We start from the raw sequence: 22597 nt of genomic DNA on the forward strand, positions 1-22597 counted from the left end.
CCCATAAGAGACTGGTTTCACGAGTACACTGAAATCAGTGGGGGAAATGTGGTTATGGGGAATGATCAGAAGTGCAAAGTAGTTGGTATCGGTTCAGTGATACTCAAGAGTTATGATGGAACTCTTAAAACCCTTACCAAAGTGAGACTCGTTCCTGATCTGAAAAGAAATCTAATCTCACTAGGAACTCTTGATGAGGAAGGGTATGAATACAAGGTGAACAAGGGTGTTATGAGGATTTACAAGGGATCTTTGCTATCTCTCAAAGGAACCAAGAGACATGGACTATATTTCTTGGATGGAGAAATTGTAATTCAAGCACAAGCAGCTACTGTGGACAAATGCAATTCAGAATCAAAGCTATGGCATGCAATGATGGGCCATATTGGAGAGCAGGGCTTGATAGAACTATCAAAACAAGGTTTGCTTAAAAATTACAAACATGATAACTTTCCATTTTGTGAAATTTGTGTGCAGGGCAAACAACACAGAATAAAGTTCACAAACAGCAGCTATAAGGCCAAAAAGGTGTTGGAATACATTCATGCAGACCTATGGGGTGCCAGCAGAATTAAAACCTCTGGAGGTAATCAATATTTTTTGTCAATTATTGATGATTTTAGTAGAAAGGTATGGGTATTTCTGTTGAAACACAAGAATGATTCTCTTGAAGCTTTTAAAATATGGAAGGTACTTGTTGAAACTCAAACTAACACAAAAATTAAAGTTTTGAGAACTGATAATGGACTTGAGTTTATTAATGATGAATTTAATAAGTTGTGTTTGGAGTATGGCATTGAAAGGCACACGACAGTAATCAAAACTCCCCAGCAAAATGACATTGCTGAAAGGATGAACAGGACTTTATTAAAGAAAGTCAGATGCTTATTGTTGGAATCTGGTTTGGCTAAGAAGTTTTGGGGTGAGGCACTGTACACAGCATGCTACCTCATAAACAGAAGTCCAAATAGAAAAATTGACTCAAAGACTCCAGAAGAATTATGGAAAGGTAAACCTCCTTCCCTTGCTCATTTAAGAAGCTTTGGTTGTGCAGCTTATGCACATAAGATTGAAGATAAGTTAGGCAAGAGATCTGAAAAATGCATTTTCATAGTCTATCCAAATGGAGTTAAAGGTTATAGATTGCTGTCAGTTGAAACTAATAAGATAGTTATTAGTAGAGATGTAATCTTTAATGAATTAGATTTTCCTTTTAAAAGAAATGAGAAAGGTATGCTATCTGATGTTTCAGGTGACAAGAGTAAAACTCAAACCAGTAATCAGTTTGAGGTGGAAATAGCACAAACTTATCAAGAAGAGCAACCTGAAGTAGAAGTTGAAACTGGTGAGGATGCAGATAACCAAGATGACAATCTTGCAAATTATCAGCTTGCTCGAGATAGAGTGAGAAGGGAAATCAAAGCTCCTGCAAAGTATAGTGAAGCAGACACTGTGTGCAAAATTTGGTGAAGCCAACATCATAGCTTTTTCCTTGTCTTTGATAAATGAGAAAAACTCAAGAGTGCCAAAGAACTAATAGGAAGCAATAAGCTGCAAGGATGCTAAGAAGTGGGGAAAAGCTATGGATGATGAAGTTATATCCTTAAAGAAGAACAAGACTTGGATTGTGGTTCCAAAACCGCAAGGACAGAAAGTAATTGGCTGCAGATGGATCTATAGGGTCAAAGAAGGACTAATAGAAAATGAACCAAGTGTGTACAAAGCAAGGTTGGTGGCAAAAGGGCACACACAGGTAGAGGGTGTAGACTACACAGAATTATTTTCACCAGTAATCAAGATGAAGACCATAAGAATGATGATAGCAGTTGCTGTTCAATTTGATTGGGAAATTGAGCAAATGGATGTGAAAACAGCTTTCTTGAATGGAAAGCTTGAGGAAACTATTTACATGAGTCAGCCTGATGGATTCAAGGTGGAATCCAACTCAGAGGAACTGGTATGTCTGCTATAGAGGTCCTTGTATGGATTAAAGCAATCTCCAAGGCAATGGTATAAGAAATTTGACTCAGTGATCACCAAAGTAGGTTAGTCAAGATCCAAATACGACACCTGCCTATATTTTTCAAATCTGAATTCTCAAGTTGCTACTTTTTTACTCATCTATGTTGATGACATGTTGATTATGGGAAAGGACATGAATCAAATCAAGAAGTTGAAGTATGTCCTTAATAGTGAATTTGAAATGAAAGACCTCGGGCCAACTAGAAAGATCTTGGGAATTGACATTTTGAGAGATAGAAATGAGAAGAAACTAGTTCTATCTCAAAGTAAATACTTGGAAGGAGTTCTCAAGAAGTTTAAAATGACTGATGCAAAGGAAGCAAGTGTTCCACTAGCTGGACATTTTGTTTTTTCTACTGAACAAGCACCAAAGACAGATGTAGAGAGAAAATTGATGAAAAATGTACCATATGCTAAAGCAATTGGTATTGTCATGTATGCCATGATTAGCACCAGACCAGATCTTGCTTTTGGAGTAAGTGTTTTGAGTAGATACATGTCCAATCCAGGAGAGGAACACTGGAAAGGACTCAAATGGTTGTTGAGATACATAAAAAAAACTTTGACACATGGTTTAAAAGGTCAAGAAGACAGGGTCTAAAGTGGAACTTGAAGGATATGTAGACTCTGACTATTCATCAAACAAGGACACCAGAAAGTCTATGGCAAGCTATTGTTTTCAATTGAATACATGTTGCATTAGTTGGAAATCTCAGTCTCAATCAGTGGTAGCCTTATCAACAACAGAAGCAGAGTTCATGGCAACAACTGAAGCATTCAAGGAAGTTGTTTGGATCAAAGGAATTTTGAAAGAACTGAGTTTGATGAAAGGCAAGGCAACTGTGTATTCAGATAGTCAATCTGCAATACACTTGAGTAAAAACCCTGTCTACCATGAAAGATCAAAACATATTGACATAAGAATGTTTTGGATCAGAGACAAGATAGAAGAATGAGAAATAGAGCTTGAAAATGTACCTAATGAAGAAAATCCTGCTGATGCAAGGACCAAAGCTCTCTCAATAAGCAGATTCCAACATTGTTTGGAACTGCTTAACATTGGACCAGGTTGAAGATGGTGGTCCACTCCCCCTTGTGATGTTCTCTAGCTTGTTCTTCTTTGGATTAAGGTGGAATTTGTAGGATTGGTAATCCAAAGAAAATCAAATCTGTTCTAATAACTTAACAAATTTTGTCAATTTCTGTTAAGTTAGTTACTAATCAGTTTTAGGTAGTTGTACACCTTGGGTTTCTCATTTTCAGTTAGTTAGCTCGGATTGTAACTCTATTTATAGCTCTAACCTATTCATTATAAAGGTTAGAGCAAAGATAGAGATAAAAAATAGTGTTTTTCCGAGAGTGAAACAGAGAGGGAAAGAGAGAAATTGTAACAGCCATTGTATGGCTTTGTGAGCTTGAGTGTGAGAGTTCTTGGGGATTCCTTTCTGTGATTGTTTCAAGAGGTGTACACTACAACTATTGGAGATTGTAATCAGCTTGATTATAGTAGAAAAAACTCCTTGGGAGAGAGCTAGAGTAGGCCTTGAATTGAGGACCGAACCAGGATAAATCTCTTTGTTCTCTTGATTTTGTTTTTTTACTTTTCTGTTATTGCATTATTGATTTCAGCTTGTGTTTTTCTTTGATTTGTTTTTGATCAACCTTGAAATTGTTGAGTCTTGTGTAGTAGAATTGCTATAGTTTTCTATTATGAATAATTTATTAACTATACTCATTAAAAATTTATAGTATTAATTTTATATTTTCTTTTACAACTAATAAAAACTATTTTTTTTTAAAACAAAAAAGTTAATAAACTAAATTAAAAGTTGAACAATAAAAAAAAGCTGCCAACGACTCTTTTCTTCTTTATTTTTTTTTTAAGAAAGACTTTCTTTAACGATTTCTTTCTTCTCTTAGGTTTAAAAAATTTCCCCATTCGTGACCCCCTTTGTCCTCCTCCGTTCGACCTCGCGCGCATCACCTCCTCAGTGGCGGCGCCTCCCACCTCCGTTCGACAACTCGGGACCCACGACAGTTGCCCAGCCGTCGTTCGACCTCAGGACAACACCTCGTTCGACTTGATTCATTCGCAGAACAATATTTAACTGATTCATCCGATGAGGAAGCAGAAGTCACTGTAAATGCTGTTGAAAATGGTTGGTTTCACTTTTTGTCACATTAAGTGTTTGGTTAACTTTGGTTTGTTGTAGAAGAAGAATATTAGTTTCATTTATTTAACTATTTTGATACTTATTTGCAGGCAAAGGTTCTGAAAATGTTGAGGCAGCCAAGCCCGTTGTTGGTAAAAGTAATGTTGCCAAAACTGAAGCTTCTGGAAAGTCAAAAGTTAAAGTTGTGGAGCCAAGCAAAGATGATGAGGATGATGACAGTGATGATTCTGATGATGATGAATCTGCTGAGATGGACTCAGAAGATGAATCTGATGAGGTATATTATTGTAACTTTTATGTAGCTTTTGTTTATTAATGGTTTGGCTTGTAGTATAATCTTGATTAGCCTTGAAAGTAGATAAGGTTTCAATTTCTCTGTTAATTGATGACGAAAAATGTTATTTTTTATTAAAGTCATTTTAATGGCTTTTATGTTTAATTGTTGTAGGACATGATTGAGGGAGATGACAGCGACTGCGATGAGGAAGATGATGAAGAGACCCCTAAGAAGGTAAATAAATTTTTAATTCCGTTGATATAATTTTGATTTTTTTTGTTTGGCTTCAACTGTAATCTTTATTTTAGTGTCTTTATTCTTATCGTGTTTGATTTCAATTTTGAAGCCGGAAATGATCAAGAAAGGGCCTACCGAGTCTGCATCCAAGACTCCTGTGTCTTCTAAGAAAGCCAAAGTTGCTTCTCCCAAATCTGGTAATGTATTCCTTGATTCGAAGTTCATATTTCATTTACGTCAAGAGTTTTGGTTAGCTAAATTTTATGCGTTGAACCTCTTTAATAGTCTGGTATATATAATTGCATAAGCAATCTTCAATGAATTGCTATTATAAAGACTTTGACAGAAGATCCTTGTTCCAAAAACTCTTCTTTGGCTTATATTTGCTCAAGTTTTTTGTTCACTTTAGTACTTTTCTGTGCCTGTTTTTTTATTATTAGGCTCTTAATGTTATTTTATTTGGACAATGTAGATGTGTTTTTTAGTGATATATAGATATGCTCATGTAATGAACTTTTTGTTTCAGATAAGAAGGCTGCCCATGTTGGAACCCCACACCCTTCAAAGAAGGTTGCTGCCAAGAGTCCCGCCACAACAGATAAATCAAAACAGACCCCAAAATCTGCCGGCCAAGTCTCTTGCAAAACTTGCTCCAAGTAAGATTTGGGATTAAATTTTTGAAATATTTTCTTTTTCATATGATTATGCAGTGGAATATCTAACTAGTTTCTTTGTTTATGTATCATCAGGAGTTTTAATTCTGATAAAGTGCTCGAGTCTCATTAGAAGGCGAAACATGTTTGAGTTCAGAATGGGATGAAAGTAGGGAGGATGCTTTTGCATTTTCTTCTATAAGTTTCTACAATAATCTTTTGCAGCAAATGCATCTCTTTTAGACTTAATTGTGCTGACTCTTTGCTGGAAGTGACATATTTCATTGGCGGGTTCGGTATTGTTGCTTGGGTTGATGTCAAGGAATATGAAGCCATTCAACCTGATAAGATTACAGTTGATGGTGGGGAGGAGAATCTAAAGGTAAATAGTCTATTCTTATTGTTTTCAGTTATATATAAGTGGATGTGTATTTATACATATATATAAATATAAATTTGCATTCTTGTCCACAATTATTGTTGTTCTCTTTTATGAATTTCTTGTCTCGTTGTGTATTTTAGGAACTCAATGCAATTTTTTCAAAGGCTTTAAAAGAACTGTTGTCTGCTGAAACTGAAGTGGATGATGTTGCACTCATATCTATAGACAGCAAGGGAACCAATGTTTGGGTTCGTCAAGGTGCACAGGTATTGCCTTTTTGTTTAAACCAATAACTTTGCAATTCTTTTGATCCTTCTATACTTGTAAGTTGATTGATTTTATTTTTACTATCATATGCAGTTCAACATACAGAGAGTTTCATTTGATGAAGAACATACTGTGCAGACACTAGAAGAAGCCAAGGCTGCCCTTTGGAAGCTAATAAAGAAGGTCTAGTAGTATATAATTTGCAGAAATAAAAGTCGAGAAGAGTGGTTTCAACATAATTCTTTCGTTTAATAAGATTCAAGGCTTGCAACAACTCCCATCTTTTTCAACCCAAGTAGTAGAGTACAAGTATTTTACATCTTAATTTTTTTTTCCATTGCAATGTAACTTATTTGTTATCATTCTAGTCCTGAAACAAAAAGAAAGCTATGGTAGAGTATCTAAGTTTGAGTTTTTTGTTTTCCATTAGGTCAAGCTTGGTGTGCTTGTAAAAATTTTTGTGGGAAAATATGGAAAATTATATGTGAGAAGTATCAATAAGTTTGAGTTTTTTGTTTTCCATTAGGTCAAGCTTGGTGTGCTTGTAAAAATTTTTGTGGGAAAATATGGAAAATTATATGTGAGAAGTATCAATAATCTTTATTTGCCATTTTTTATAGGCAGCTCATGAAAACACCTAGTTTTGCATAGATGGCAAAAATGACACCATTTTATCATCTCTTTCACTAAAATATACATGTGCTTGTTTACTGTTGAATGTTATATGTGGGTTGTGATATTTCTTGATTGGTTTAAAAATTGAAATACTTTGGCAAACACTGTAAATTAAAAAAAAAATAGAAAAATACAAAATTACAAAAAAATTACAAAAAAAAAATACAGGTAACAGTTTTCTATTTAGTTAGTAAATAATGTTTATAAAATTGTAACATATGGTTATGAATATGTTAATTTTAGCTTTTAAAAAATTATTTTGTTATAACTTTGTAAATTTTGTTTAAAAAATTGAAGGACTATTCTTTGAATGAGACACCCATGCGATGACTAACTAGTAATGTAAGTGTATTTATAATTATTGAACTATAATTCTATTTAATTTAATTTCTAACTTAGTTTTTTATTTTGTGTCTTGTAGTGTGGTAGGAAGAATACATATACACTTGGCAAAATTAATGAAACTCGAAAAGAATGGGCAGCCAAGCTTCTTGAGTGGATGAGCTATAGCTAGAGTAACTTTTGAAATAAGAATTAAAAAATATACTAATTGTAGTTTTTAGTTAGCACTTGCAATAATGCAAGTGTATATTTGATCTTGTAATTTTTAGATTTGGAACATATTGAGTTCTATTGATTTTTTCTGCCTGTTGATTCTGTCTAAACTATGTTGTAATTACACAGGAAATTATGAATGAATATAGTGGTTGAAAATAGAGAAATAAAAAAATTCTCATATTTTACATGGGACGTCGGTCTCCACAAAATTGTCGTCTAATGTATTGCAAGGGACGATGTTTGCACATAAATTGTCATCTCATGTACAGCAGGACGATGACGCTTGAGTAGGAATTGTCGTCTCATTTACTGCAGTAGATGACGCTTGCACAAAAAATGTCGTCTCATGTACCACAAGAGACAACATTTGTATAGGAACTTTCGTCTCATACATGACAGGAGATGACACTTTTATTTAAATCGTCATTTCATACTTTACATGGCATGACATTGCATGGAACGACAATATTAGAACTGACGTACGAGAGTCTATGCGACAGTTTAAAACCATCGTCCCATGTCAATTTTGTAGTAGTAATATTTTGGTTCTACTTGGAATGGAAAATAAAGTGTATACATATATTAAAATTTTCCCTTTTAATTATATTAGATCTTTATAATTTTTTATAATGTTAATGTTGACAGTGAGAACTCGTCAACGAATTAAGGTCGGAAAACTGAAAGACTTAATAAGAAAGTTATGAACTTAGAAAGACTTAGAGAAAAATTACAGAAGAACAATGGAAGAAATCTTGTATATTGCTCATAGAATAGTCTGATGTTACAAGAATTTTCCAATCCCTCTCTCAGGTGAATGAGGGTCTTATTTATAGATGAGCACTATTGGCTTCAAATACATGGTGTTCTGAAGGGACAGTAGGACTCATCAGCAGGCTGCAGGCACTCGAGGAGCAGGATGTGGTGGACTGGAGGAATGGTGGTCGGTCCTAGTACGTGTCAGGGGTCTACAAAATTACTCCTGCCATGGTACAATGCCGAACCTCATAGGCATTCTAGGGGAATTCTTACCACGTACCATTCTTGTACAACGACTAATTGTTTGGCCTGGATGTTGTCCCTGTACTCAGACTCCCGTTGATTGGGACATACATTTCGTACCTACATGTGTACAACGCACTTGATAGACACTCCCACCTTCTCTAGCTACGCTTAGGCCTCAAACATTTTTGTATTCTGCTAAGTATCAGTCAACTTTTCGCCTTGATTGTGACACGTATGGGATGTGCACCTCGCTAGTGGCACTACCTTAGAAAATAGGGCAGTGACTCGTCAGTGAGGCGCATGTTTCAAAAAGGCTTGGGAAACAATGAACTTGTGGGTCGGATTATAGGGGCGAGATGTGAGACGTCACGCATGGAGCTCAGACGCGAGGCTATCTCACAAGTGCCCAGGCACGAGGCCGTGTCATAGGTGCTTAGGCGCGAGGCCATCTAATGGGTGAGCTTGTGTGCGAGACCGTCTCGCAGGGGCTTAGGCGCAAGGCTACGCATGGCGCGCCCTTCCTGAGAGCGAGACATATGCTTCGCGAGGAGCGCCCCTCCTGGGCGAGAGACGTAGGCACAAACGCAGGTGCGAGGCACAGGCGTGAGGCTATGCGAGGCACGCCCCTCCTGGGTGCGAGACGTATGCTTTGCGAGGTGTGCCTTTCCTGGGGGCAAGATGTATGCTTCGTGAGGCACGCCCCTCTTGGGGCTAGACATAGGCGCGATACATAGGCGTGAGCCCCCCCCAAGTCTGTGAGAGGGCCTTTAGGCGCTCTAGTAGACTTTTCGGTATGGTGTCTTCACAACACATGTGGTGTTAGTGTGTTTCTTTGCTTTGGTAGTGTAAAGAAACAAACATTGGAGGTGGTGATCCTCGTGATTCCTTGAGATGTGAGCCTATCATTTGGCTGTGCGGATCCCAATGTGAGTGTAAGGCTTCATTTTTTTTACCATGGACTGAATATTGGATTCAAGGGCTATGATTAGTTTGAGCTTTCTATAAATAGGTCTTCTTCTTAAAGGCACTCTTTACACTCATTCCTCTTAGTTTGGTGGTGCCTTGTCCTTTAGAACTCTAATACGTTGAAGGTTATATCATTCACATCATCATTCTACATATGCATTATTTATTTATTTATTTACACAATATACATATATATATAAAGATATGCATATCTGGATGGGATGCTAAACACTTGTCTCTTTTTCTTCTTATGTTTGTAGGCGTGGGGTGTGTGGTACCAAAGTAGTTGTGATGCATGCGGGCGCTTTGGTGGAAGATACTCTGACAGCGTTCCTGGCGAGTGGGTGTTTTTGTGCGAGGTACTTTGGTATAGACGATTGTGAGTATCTCTAACAACTACAACCTTTCACTAGTGGTTCCTCGTCTGCTTGAGGTATTCCCTTATTCTTTCTTTTAGTATTCTTATACTTGGAGAGTTTAAGATACCATTTGGAAGTGGTGTTGTTTTAGACCTGGTACCCCCTCATGTGAAGCATTTTGCTAGCGTCCATTAACATGTCACCTCACGCACCACTACCACACCCCATAGTTAGCCCTCCTTTTACACATAAGTGCCTAAGGGTTTTAAACCCATTCTTTTGTAATTTGTAGCACATCATATACTGCACACAAGTTTGCGCCCTTGTTCTTCATGAGGCATCATTCCTTGACTTTCGACGGGTTGACTAGCGTACCTCTTGGTGTTGAACCCATAGAGCTATCTTCATCGAACTCGGAGCCATCTATAAATAACCCACACCATGTGTACGAGATCTTATGAAAGGCTTGTATGTGTCACTTGGAGCGGTTAGCCAACCTTAGGCAAAAGCTTTTGGTTTTTGAAAGTGAGATAGAATTTGTCTCGAGGGATGAAGGAGTTTCTTCTTCTTGGGACTCCGACGACTACATTGCTAGTCTTAGAGCAAGCCTTCTTGACTTAAAGATGGAGCTGGCGTTTATGGAACAGAACATTCCTCCTAAACCTCCACTTCCTGGCTTTCCTCTTAATGAGGAAGCTTCCTATATTGATTTTGTAGCCACCTCTGGATCCCCTCAGCCATTTTTTATAGTGTATCCATTTCTAATGCTTCCAGTTCAACCATCTAGGAGTAAAACTCTCGTGGACAGATTGCAGCGGGAATGTAAATGGAAGGTAAAATGTCCTGTACAGACCTCACCCTTTCCTTTTGGTCTTGCAGATATGTCAAAGAGAGGCCATCAAAACGTGGCGCCCGAGAAGCCAGACTACGGTCCTCTACAAGTGGATTCCCTTGTCTCCCATATGTCAGTGAATAAGTTAACAGAACTAATGGAGAAATACCACATAAGTGTTGAGTTCCAATGCTACGTGCCCACTTCTAAGTGTCAGGCTCATCAGCTACCTACTGGTTTTACAGCGTTCAGTGAGCATATACTGAAGGCGGGAGGCACGATTCATCTCCATCCATTTTTTGTGGAAGTACTCATGTACTTCGAGCTTGCTCAACTTCAGTTGGTTCCAAATAGCTGGCTGACTCTCAGTTTCTTGTACATGGCGTATATGAAATGTGTGGATCATGCTCCTACGGTGAAGGAGGTGCATTTTATGTACACTCTCTTGCCGAACCCCAAGTCGAAGGGCATTTATTTTCTGCAGAAGGCCAATACTCAAGTTCCATTGATAGAAGGTGGTGTCTCCAATCCTGGCTCGTGAAAACAAGATTTCTTCTTTGTCAAGGGCTGCCTCTCGGTTCGTGAACGTTTTTGCACTTCTCCGAGTAAGCATCATATTTCTCCCGTTTTTTTTTTAATTATTATCATTGTTGTTGGGCTAACAATTGAGCTGGTGGTTTAGGGGGCCTCCCTCCTCCCAAAATATCTACTTAACAACTTCTTTACATTGAGGACTAGGTAAGGAAGATGTTATGGAGAAGATGGTGGCTTACCCTTACTACGACAAATCTCAATGCCTTTGGTCTTTCCGACGTCTTTGATCCGAATTTGCTGTGGCATATTACGGATCAGAAGAAAAAGGTTCTCCCGATGAGCCTCGAATCCTCTGAGGGAGATGATGATTGGGTTCAAGACAAACCTTCTCCTGAGTTAAAGCGACCGACCCTTGTGTTTCCTGGTTTTAGGGGCGGGGGCCTTTCACTTTTGTGTACCCAGACATGACCTCTCATTCATGAGCTCCGTCTTCCAATCTAGGGGGCTTTGTCTTGCCCACTTATGATGAGTTTAATGTTGCTTCTAGCAACCTCCCTGGTCATGGAATTTCTGGAGGTCCTCCACCTCGTTTGGCTAGTGGGTCGTCTATTCCTGTTCATCCAGATGTTCGTGGTTCGTACGAGGTTCCATGGGTGAATTACATGCCAGCTCCTTATGTGCAGAGGTATACCTGTGCAGTTGAGGACATTGCTAAGGATGAGTGGAGGGGTCTTGAGAGTTTAATAGGACAGATCTTGGAGAGACTCTCATGCATTCAACTTCCTGGGTAATTTTGTATCTTGCAATACTTTATTATGTGTGGTTCCTTATACATATGCTTCTTGTGTCTTGACCTTTTATACGCCTTTTCCTTTGCAGACATCTCTTGTGGCTCAACGCTTAATAGAAACAGCAAAAGACTTGTGCTCAGATGAGGCGAAGAAAAATCAACTCAGTGTTAGGATTTATGAGCTTGAGAATCAACTTGCCAAGGCCAACCTTAAGATAGAAGCATCTGTGGCAAAGGCTTCCTCTTTGTCTAAGAGTAAGAAGAGAGTGAAAGCTATAGTTGAGGCATTACAGGAGAGGATCAGTGCTCTCGAGGCAGAATTAGCAGAGGTTGAGTAAAATTTAGTGGAGCGCATCGTATAGGGAGTGTGGAAACAGAATCTGGGCTTCAACTCTCCTCATTCAGTGACCACGTTGTTGCCAAGGCTGCCGAATGGATTGCTCGCAGCGAGAAACCATGAAGTTTTCTATTGCCCTACCTTTTGCTCCATTGCACGAGATGCTTCTAGCTGCTCATTTCGACTTGGTTGTAATGCTATTTAGTTATTGTACCTGCAAGGTTTCTCCAGGTCATTTGCTTCTCGCGAGGAAATTTGACAAGTCCTCCTATGGTTTATTCTTGTTTTGTGACAGAACACTACTTTGTTCTTTTATCTAATTGGGCTTTTTATTAGCACCTCTTTATTTTGAAAGGGTTCCCTTTGGGACCTCTTTACTGCATGTGATACGTGTCTGTTGGTGCACCTTGACTACTTGTAAGGATACGTTTACCCTTTGGGTTCTCGGTATCCTTTTATATATTTTTGTGCGCGCGTTTTAGTTTGTGCAAGAAGCGTCATTCTCGTCACTATGAAAAGTACTATTTTTACAAGCGTCTTCTCTGTGACCCTTTTTGGCTAGTCGAATTCTGTCGTTCTAGACTTATATTAAGGACCCTTTGTGGGGTTCCTTTTCTTATATTTGTTGTTTTCTATTTTTTTTTTGGAGGGAGTCCCTTGGGACTTACCGACCCTTTCGAGGTTTGTAAGGGTAGCTAATCCTTACAACCATGAGGGGTTCTTCTATTGAGGTCTGTAGGCCTTGTTTCTTCATATGTGTGTTTTTATGTAGTCTCTTGCCCCCCAAGTGGTTGGCAAGATTTATTTGGTTAAGCACTTTTGATTGCCCTTTTCTTCCCATTTTTTTTGTGGCACATGCCTTTGGCAATTGGAATTCACGATGAGGGCATATTGAGCTGGTTAAACTCTTCGAATGACACCCATATTTGTCGAACAACAAAATTTCATTATGTTCAGGAGCGAGCTCAGGTAGCTCCTTTGATTAATTACATTGTAAAAATAAACAAAATTTTACTATTGCAACCTCTTTAATTCATTACATTAAACATAAGATCTTATCAGGTACCCCTCCTTTGGTGCGAACCACTTAGGCTACCTTTTACGTCTCCTCGTACTCACAATGGTTGACATCCAAGCTTTCAGGGTTTTTTGGGTCTTTGATGTAGGATGTTGTAGGGCTTGTTAGCTTCTTAGAGCGCTCATGGGTGTTTTGTATGGTTGGCTTCAAGTGCAGCCCCGACCTACCAGTTCTCACGTGGTCGCGGTCATCTTCCACCTAGATGCACTTTAGGGCTCTTTCTTAGAAGTCACCCATGTCTTCAATTGGTCTTTAGAGCGTACTCTCCCACATTTTAGTCTTTGGATGCAATCCTACAGTGATAGCCATCTTAAGCTCGTCCTGTGAAAACCTTCCCACTTTAACCATTTATACCTTGAAGCGATGAATGTACCCTCTTAAATTTTCACCTACAGCTTGCTTTACATACACGAGGTTCCCATGGGTGTCGTGTAGCCATGGGAGGCGCGGTGTTGCTGGTAGGAATCCCTTTCATAAGGTGTCATGCACGGTCCTTTGGAGTGCGTTACTTTGGAGTGGGGCGGGAGAGGGCTTGGTGGTTTCTCCCTTGGGATTTAAGCATTTGTATTGAACTCTTCTGGCCTCAGCCTTTCCCGTTGTGTGACTGCTATCATGGTTATAAGATCATGTATTGTCGCATCAAGCTCCTTCCTCTATGCAGTCAACGAACTCAAGAGGTTGGTGGTGGGTGCAGCTTGTGTCATAATCTCCTTCATGGGAGAATTTGGGAGGACTCTTTTTCCTCCCATCCCTTCTTCATTATGTTGGAATCTGTTTTCCTCATTGACTGGTGCCTTTCTAGAGGTAACACTACACCAAACACTCATTTCCATAACACATGAATATAATCCTAATAAAAAAGAGTTATGAAAAAGTATTATATTGGGAACTTAATGAAAAAAAGGGCGGTAATTTATTTAGCCATCCCGCCACTTAGCTTTTTTTTTTTTTTCATTTCCTTCAACATTTCTTCAACAAAGAACACAAAGAAGAGACCCATTTCTTCGGCTTGGTACGGTCTCCGAACTCCTCACTCTCTCAAATCTCCTCAAAGGAGCGGGAGCAAGTGATGAAGCTGAGGGGAGGATCAATGCTCGGGAAGAAGACGATTCTGAAGAGCGACCACTTTCCTGGCTGCCAGAACAAACGATTGTCTCCTCAAATCGATGGCGCTCCCAACTACCGTCACGCCGAATCTTTACATGTTCATGGCGTTGTAATTCCTACCATGGATGGGATCTGGAATGTTCTCAACCACATTCATGGAAAGGAGGCTCAAGTTCTTTGGATGAACCTTTGCGAGGAGCCGGTAAATTCCTACACAGATCCATTACTTGTTAGGTTCTTCAATTTCTATAACCAAATTCGATTTCCTAGGCGATTTCATTTTAGCTGTGCTTTCAAGTTCGCCCAACCTAAATTTTGGACTCACGAGCCTTTTGATGCTTTGACCATGCAAAAAATTTGAACCAGATAGTCCACTAGTGCAAGTGGTTGTTCTCAACCAAAAAAATTTCTTTCTTTTCTTCAAACAGGTAGTGTACATTAACGGACGCCCTTTTGTATTGCGTGATGTGGAAAGGCCTTTCTTAAACCTGGAATATACGGTATGTTGTTATAAAGTCCAGCCTTTTTTTCACTTGCAATTTGAGTTGTATGTTTTACTCCTATGTTTCTAAACTCCAAACATTATTGCCTTTTTATTCATGAACTCTAACATACGTCTTTAAGGCTATACCACTTTCTTCTTTCATGTAAGCAGAGTTTAGAGCTTTGGCGAAGGCTTTCCGAAACTTGAGAAGCTGAGCTTAATATGGTGCTCTAACGTCTCAAGTTCTGGCTTAATTGCACTCGCCAAGAAGTGCTCATTTTTAACAGCTTTAGATTTACAGGTGATTTTTTGGTCTACTATACTTGAAATTTGAAGTGTTTTATGTGGGTCTTATCTGTTTCTGTTAAAATAAATGAAAATATATTCATTGTTTACCTCATTTTTTCCCAAGTTTTTGTGACATATCATTTTGGTATGGTTTTCTTTAAGGGTTGCTATGTTGGAGATCATGGTCTAGCTGCTGTTGGACAGTCTTGTAAGCAGCTTGGGGATTTAAATTTGCGATTTTGTGAGGCCTTAACAGATGCGGGTTTAGTTGAATTAGCTCTTGGTTGTGGGAATTCATTGAAAGCTCTTGGTATTGCTGCTTGTGCTAAGATAACTGATGTCTCACTGGAAGTAGTGGGCATACATTGCAAGTCTCTTGAGACCCTTTCTTTAGATTCTGAGTTCATACTCATTTTGTTGTATTGTTTGCTCTTGGCATGGAGAAAGGCAGTCAGAATGTAAGGTTTTTATAATTACAACAATTCTAGATGTTATAATTTGATCTTTTTCTCTTGTTTTGTGAATTTTTTCATTTGATTCATTCTGATTATTTGAATGTTTTCTCTTGTTTCATTTATGCCAATGATGTTTTCCCCGACTCAAGGGGTTCCTTCACAAAATCCAGAGTGGAATGGGTATCAGGTGCTTTCATACTAAGAAACTTATCTGTTACTTTTTAAAGTACTGAGATTTAATTAACTTTTATTTCTTTGATGCTACTAGTGAGTATTTTAAGGATGAATTTAAAGCATGTACACTCTTATTTTATTTTTATCTCACTTTCTTTTTATTGAATTCTATTACTAAACTCCATGTATTTTTGTCATATAGAGATTTCATCTCCTCATCCATGGCTGTAAGCCAATTTTTTCTGTCCTTACAAGCAATAGCACCTTGCTTAGATTTGTTCTCATTCACTTTCATTTATGAATTTAACTGTTTGTTTTGTGGAAAATTCATATGCTTAGATTTGGCACCTTGGGAGAGTCCAAGCTGTCAATTATGGTGACTATTTTGGCCTAATTTAACTCCCAATAGGATGATCGGCTTGTAATTTTTTCTGTTAAATTTGGTTTTGCAGGCTGTAATTGAGGCCAATATCATTCACCCGCTTGTACATCTTCTCCAACATTCAGAGTTCGATATAAAAAAGGAGGTTGCATGGACCATCTCTAATACCACTTCCGGTGGCTCTCATGAACAAATCCAGTATATACTTGTGCTTCCTTTCTTGTTTACACATGCACTTCTGTTAAAAAAAAAGAAAAAGAGAATATATAAAATTTGAGTTGACTCGTGTAATTTAATATATTTATATATATAGATATAAGAATTTCTGGTCCTGATGCACTTCTGTTGTAGAAAGATTCATCTAATATATAGCTATTATAGTTGTAATGCATTTGGCATGACATTTCACTAACATGGACATTGCCTTGCAGATTTCTTGTTAGCCAAAGTTGCATTGGCCCACTCTGTGATCTCCTAAACTGTCCAGACGCAAGGATTGTAACTGTATGCCTTGAGGGTCTGGAGAACATTCTGAAGGTGGGTGAGGCAGACAAAGAAATGGGACTAAATGGCAGAGTCAATATATATGGTCAGGCAATTGATGAATGTGAAGGATTGGATAAAATCGAGAATCTTCAGAACCATGACAACCATGAGATTTATGAGAAGACTGTGAAGATCTTGGAGAGATATTGGGCAGAAGAAGAAGATGAGGAGCAAAACATCCAGGATAACGGGGATGGAACTCAACAAGGTTTTCCTTTTGGAGCAAACCAGCCTACCCTACCCCCTGGTGGCTTCAAATTTGGGTAAAAATAGTAAAGCTGCTCTCTACCCTGTTTTTTATCAGGATTTTTTTAAAATATATATATATTTATTGCTCTCTTTTCTGGGATGAATTACTCATTTGAATTTTGTCATGTCATTGTCGGGGGCTAGATTTTTAGCATGGCACATAGGCTCGTCTATGGAATTTGTTATATTGAAGTCTTTAAACTTCAGTTTTGCAATCTTGTTTCTAAATTAAATAGTAACCCTTTTGCCTTTTATGTGAAGAAAGTTGGCAACTGTGTATCTTTTTCAAATGGTCCTATAATCCATTCAATTTGGTTGTTTGTTTGTTCCATTATAAATCTGCTAGGTAAGTTGTTCTGTTTCTAATTATCATCTTGATACTAATTTGAAATTTACTAGGTTGCCAAGGACTTGTGTTCCTACCTAAACATCTTTAAAAAAATCCTCCTTGCTTCCCATTCTAGTTGGTATATTTCTGCTTTGATTTTCTAGTTGGGAATTGAGATCTCTTACTTTCATTATTTATGGAAATCCCATGCTTTTTGTATAGAGAAGCAATGCTAATATATATGTTCTTGCCTTGCTTTTTAACATGTTTATGCTTTAGCCAGCCATGGGTAATGTTTCATGAGCAATTTTTTCTTCAAATGATCTCTCTATGATTTCTAGCAAGAAGCCAATTGGCTATTTCAATTGCAAAATGTTTTATTAAAACGACTGTTAAGATTCTCCCTTCTTGAGATGATTTGAGAAACAATCAACTTTAAACAATTTGTAACCATAACATGTTATTGGCACTGATATTTGTTCCCTTTTTCTGATGAAGATAGCATAGATTTGTTTATTTATTTGAAGTTGTACTGTTTCATTGTTATAAGATTAGTTTATTGGTTAATGATTGGTATGTGTATATATGAGGTGGCTTCTCTTTGCAACTCATATCTACGTGTTTTTTCATTGATACAAGTTTCGTTAAAAAGAAAAATGATGTGGCTTCTCCTTTTTTTTTTGCTGGAGGATGGGACTTTTCTTTTATGGTGTTCTTTTTTACTTATTAAATTGGTATTGGGCCTATTGAAGTTGCATTTGATGCTAAATGAATTGAGACAGTTGGTAGGGGCTATAATTTAATTACGCTTGTTCTCTTGCTTTTAATTTAATTTCTTATCCTTTGTGGGTTTAGCTTCTATAAATATATATGTACATCTTTGTGCCTATTGATTGTCTATAGTCTGATTACTTTGAAGAAATAAGAATTTCTATTTAATGACACATTTGGTATATATATTGTTATTAGCTTGTTGTTGTAAGTTGAAAGTGCTTGTTTGTCATGTATATGGGATCCTGAAGGCAAACGGTATCTAGACTTTCTCTCTGCTTATTCTGCAGTTAATCGGGTAGAAAATGTTGGGAAATTGTGTAGTTAATTTAGTAATACTTTGAATTGAGATGTCATGTTTTATTATGTATAGTGGTGGAGGAGATTAAAGAATGTTTCATTGTAGAAATACCTAGCTAGCTTTAGAAGATTTTTTAGTCTTTTAACAAGCACCATTTTGAAGAGTAGTTGGACATGAGCTTGTGCTTAGATGAGTTTTTGTTGACCCTCTAGTGTCATCTGTGGTCTTTAAGCATTCCTCTATGAATTGTATATTTGATCAATTTCCCACTTTAAAACTCAGTGCCCTTTTTCACTTTGATAAGTTTGACTCTTTTATTTTTAGTTTTATGGATGACTTCGAATATCTTCTATTCGAATGAGTAAAGGAGTATGGTTTGTGAGAAACTAGATGTGCTTAGATAATACTATTCCCACCATGACCGTCAAGACCTCAATAATTTTTTGGTAAGTATATTTGCTTTTTCTGGTTTTAGTTGGTAATTTCGTTTGTTTTCCTTTGGAACTAACTGAGCAAAACATAACAAAGAAATAAAGAACAAGTAATATGTGAGATGTCACTTAGATATAAACCAAATTGAAGTCATTGGAAAAGAGTAATAAGTTAGCAAAATGGGTTGCTTCTATTTTGGTCTCGTTGACACTTTTGTCAAATCTATTAGTTTTATATTATTAGTAGCATTAAAATGTTTAGGTGGCTAGCTAGAATGAGTAAGTTTTTTTTTATATATATATTTGTATACAATGTAGTGGAATGAACGGAGCCAAGCAAGCAATGACACTCCACAATTTAAGTGCAGGTACTATTAATTGTTCTAGTATTATTTTTCACCCTTTTTGCTGACTCTTTTTATTAACATATTTACTAATTTTCTAAGTGCGATATCTCTAATTTGCAATGTCATTTAAGTTATTTTGATTCAGATATGGCTTTGTACCACTGTTTTTTTTTTTTTGTATCAATTGTTCTATAACCTTTGATTATGTTTATATGATCAACTTCAGTGGTAAAACTGCTAAAAAGTATCATGTAGTATATATAAATTTTGTTGTCTAATTTATTTAATTTTCTTGCTCTGTTAGGCTCTGATCTGATATGTTTGCAGATTATTGCTATTCATATATGGACTAAACAAGTCTCTTTTAGAAATGTGGTGTAAATCCTACACCCTTAAAGAACAGCAAAACAAGAAAGAGTAATCAGCAAAACAAGAAAGAGTAATGCTGAAACATAGAATAAAAAATGATAAGACTTTAAAACAAAAAATACACCAAACACATTACTTGGTTCAACTCAATTAAAATCCTACATCCAAGGTAGAATAGCCTCAAATAATGGCTGATTAGACTTTATTCTTTCTTGAGTATCAAGTACAAAATTACACAAAGGGAGACTTGCTCCATGTACAAACACTCTAAAAAAAATGCTTTAAAAAACAGAACAAAATAATGCTGAAAAAATTCTCTACTGATTCTCTTAACCCCGAATGAGAGTAGTGAAGACAATATATATAGGCTTCTATGGTAGCTAATGTACCAACTGTATTACCAAAATTTTGAACTTCTTGGAATAAAAGAATTGTCACATTAGTTGTCACTTAAGTGGCATATCAAGTCATACAATGTAGATAAGTGAGCTAGTTTGATTTGATTTCAAGTTTAATGGGTTCGATTTAATCTTCCCAGCATTATAATCAATCATGTTGTTGTGGATTTCGTTTATAATCAATCATGTTGTTGTATATGATTTTGCGTTTATACCTCAGATATTAGTGTAAAAGAACATATATTCACTTTATGCAGCAGTCTTAGAGCTGATGTGGTTGGGAAACTCATTGTCTAACATATTTTTCAATTTGATTGATTGACAAGCAGTTCAAACAGAGAGACACTGCTCCGAGCTTGCAAAAGTTGGTGTTGAATTGGAACCTTGGGAAAAACAACTTATTGAGCACAAGGGAAAACTTGAAGTTGCATCTATCAAGAATAAGCTTTTGAGTGAAAAGGTGAGGTTAATAATTTATATTAGGACTTTCAACATCAGTATATTGACACACTAATAGATAACCATTTGCCTTATAATTTATACTACCAGGAAGCTGCTCGTGCAGGTTTTGAAGATGCGGAAAAGCAGATGGAAGACATATTGGGAGCTATTGAAATAAAATCTGAGAGTATCACAAAAATTCAAAGTGATCTTGAAAGGAGCAAACTCGAAGCATTGGAAGCTCATAAAGTGGAACAAGTTCGTGTTTTAATGATGTATAGGGAGGGGCTCGGCAGGGACGGTGGCTGGGCGCGGGGCTGGCTGGTGGGGTTCTCAACTTCACGGCGGCAGCAGGTATATCTTTCTGTGGTGTTGAACTTTAGTTTGGTGATGTTATGGTCTTAGATTTTCTTGATAGCTCTCTTATTTTATTGTTCATCTGAAAATTCCCTAGCTTTTTCTTGATAGCTCTCTTATTTTATTGAACTAAAACAGATAAGTATTTATCTTAGTTTTCCATTTTCTTCTTTTGAAGTTTTCAATGTATCATTTAAGAAAAGACTGTAAGTTTGTTGTTGTGGTGGCAAGAACTTTTACTTTGTTCTGGGATAGTATTTTTTTTTCAACTATAATAATATTAACAATTGAGTTATTATTATTATTTAACAATTGAAATTGTAGACAACCTGGCTAGGTTTGAATATGCAGGGATTTGACTATAATGTAAAGAAATATTGATGAATCTCACAGCCAAGTAAAGAAATTTGTATGGATTCTCAGCTTTGCAGAATTTAACATTCATGTGATTTCTAAATACTATGAGTTAACTATATTCATGTGGTTTTCAAATACTTTTGCACATGTAGTTAGTTAGCTCTAACTGTAATATAGGTTCAGCTATAGTTAGTAGATTAGTGTGGTTAGTTTCTTGTTAATCACTTCTTGGTTTCCAGCTCCTTTTTCGCTCTCTTTGTATCTTTGTACTATTCAGTTATAAATAATAAAGTCCCATATCTCTGGTACATTTACAAAGATCATTTTATCCAATTCATTTTCTATTAAGTACTCTTATGTGTGTGTGATGGCAGCAATCACACAGGGGATATATTGACAGAATTTATTTTTAGTTTTATTGCAGAAATTAGGCTAAATCTTATATTAAAGATGCTAAAGAAGTTTCCAGGTGCATTTTTATTTTATTGTTTTTCTTTATAATTTTGTTGTATAAGAAGTCAAAGTGTGATTTTGTTTTTATTCTTTAATTTTTTTGGGGATATATTGATATAATTTAGAGTTCTAGAACTCACATACTTTTTGATTATCTTGATACATTTCACAAGCCTTGTTTGAAGTTGCATGTTTTTTTGCTTCAATCGTTGTTTTGCATGGTAGTACATCTTGCTATACCCTGCTGTTTCGTCAAGTTTTGGAGTTATTACAAATTTAATTTAAACTTTATATGCTTATAGGTGGAAACTAGCTTAAGTCTTATGTTCTTAATAATAATAGGACTTTTTTTTTTTACAATGTGCATGTATATTGAGATGATTTCTTTGGAGTAATTCTTGACAACATTTGTAGTTGAGGCCTTTAGAATGGAAGAATGTATTTCACTAATTTTTGTATACATTTCTTGTTTTGTATTTAGTGATAAAGGAATCTGAATTGGGCATAAATTATGTTGTAATATGATTTCTTAAGCCTAGACTAGTAGACTAAATATTGTAATTACATTTGAGTAATTAATAAAAATCTATTTATGTTATTTTATTTGGCTTCAACTTTCATATTTGTTTTCCTAGTTATGTGTAAGTAAAAAAAGATTATGTTTCTCTAAGCTAATATAACACATGTGTTATACTAAAGTGTAGTATAACACAAAAAAAGTGTTATACTAAAGTGTAGTATAACACAAATTTATAAGTATTGAAATGTGTTATATAATCGACTATAAATAACATAATTAAACACTTATCTATTTATTAAAATAACACAGAAATTGTGTTATCGTTGACAGTATAATAACACATTTGTATAACAATGATAAAGTGTTATGTAAAGTACCCTGACCTACGATAACATAGTTGGTCTTAACACATCAAAAAGTGTTATGGTATGTTTTGATAACAAGTTTTCGGTGTTATTAAAAGCATTTTTTCTTGTAGTATAAGGGTGTTTGCACCATGTGTCGAGTCCCACTTTCTTGGCCGCATTTTTGATATAGAACTCCAACGGGGCTCTAAGCATGGGGGGTGGTCCCTTGAACGTTGGATTCTTCCATTGCCAATGGGAATGTTCATTTCCTTTCCTCCCTGCTCTTCCCTCACATAGTTTGCGAAAGGTACATCGGACTTTGCTTGTACCATTCAATTAAGCACCTCTA

General features: G+C 36.6%; 3 protein-coding genes across 3 annotated transcripts; all 3 read left to right on the plus strand.

Annotated features, from left to right (window-relative positions):
• Window positions 1–3967: 3967 nt before the first annotated feature.
• LOC133779699 (histone deacetylase HDT2-like) lies at window positions 3968–6622 on the plus strand (the record flags this gene model as incomplete). The annotated part of the gene is made up of 8 exons (XM_062219628.1): window positions 3968–4181; window positions 4286–4473; window positions 4645–4707; window positions 4820–4907; window positions 5237–5366; window positions 5460–5745; window positions 5886–6011; window positions 6106–6622. Coding segments are annotated over 6 exons (720 nt in total), but the record flags the coding sequence as incomplete, so codon positions are not given.
• An 8982-nt stretch (window positions 6623–15604) lies between these two features.
• On the plus strand, window positions 15605–16846 carry LOC133779700 (importin subunit alpha-4-like). Its single transcript, XM_062219629.1, has 3 exons — window positions 15605–15664; window positions 16104–16231; window positions 16465–16846. The coding sequence occupies exons 1-3, from the start codon at window positions 15605–15607 to the stop codon at window positions 16844–16846; spliced, it is 570 nt and encodes a 189-aa protein (XP_062075613.1).
• A 2130-nt stretch (window positions 16847–18976) lies between these two features.
• LOC133833840 (structural maintenance of chromosomes protein 4-like) lies at window positions 18977–20811 on the plus strand. Its single transcript, XM_062263467.1, has 3 exons — window positions 18977–19027; window positions 20103–20233; window positions 20323–20811. The coding sequence occupies exons 1-3, from the start codon at window positions 18982–18984 to the stop codon at window positions 20617–20619; spliced, it is 474 nt and encodes a 157-aa protein (XP_062119451.1). The 5' UTR covers window positions 18977–18981; the 3' UTR covers window positions 20620–20811.
• The last annotated feature ends 1786 nt before the right edge of the window (window positions 20812–22597 follow it).

This window comes from Humulus lupulus, chromosome 5 (genome assembly GCF_963169125.1).
Source record: "Humulus lupulus chromosome 5, drHumLupu1.1, whole genome shotgun sequence".
Classification (NCBI taxonomy): domain Eukaryota; kingdom Viridiplantae; phylum Streptophyta; class Magnoliopsida; order Rosales; family Cannabaceae; genus Humulus; species Humulus lupulus.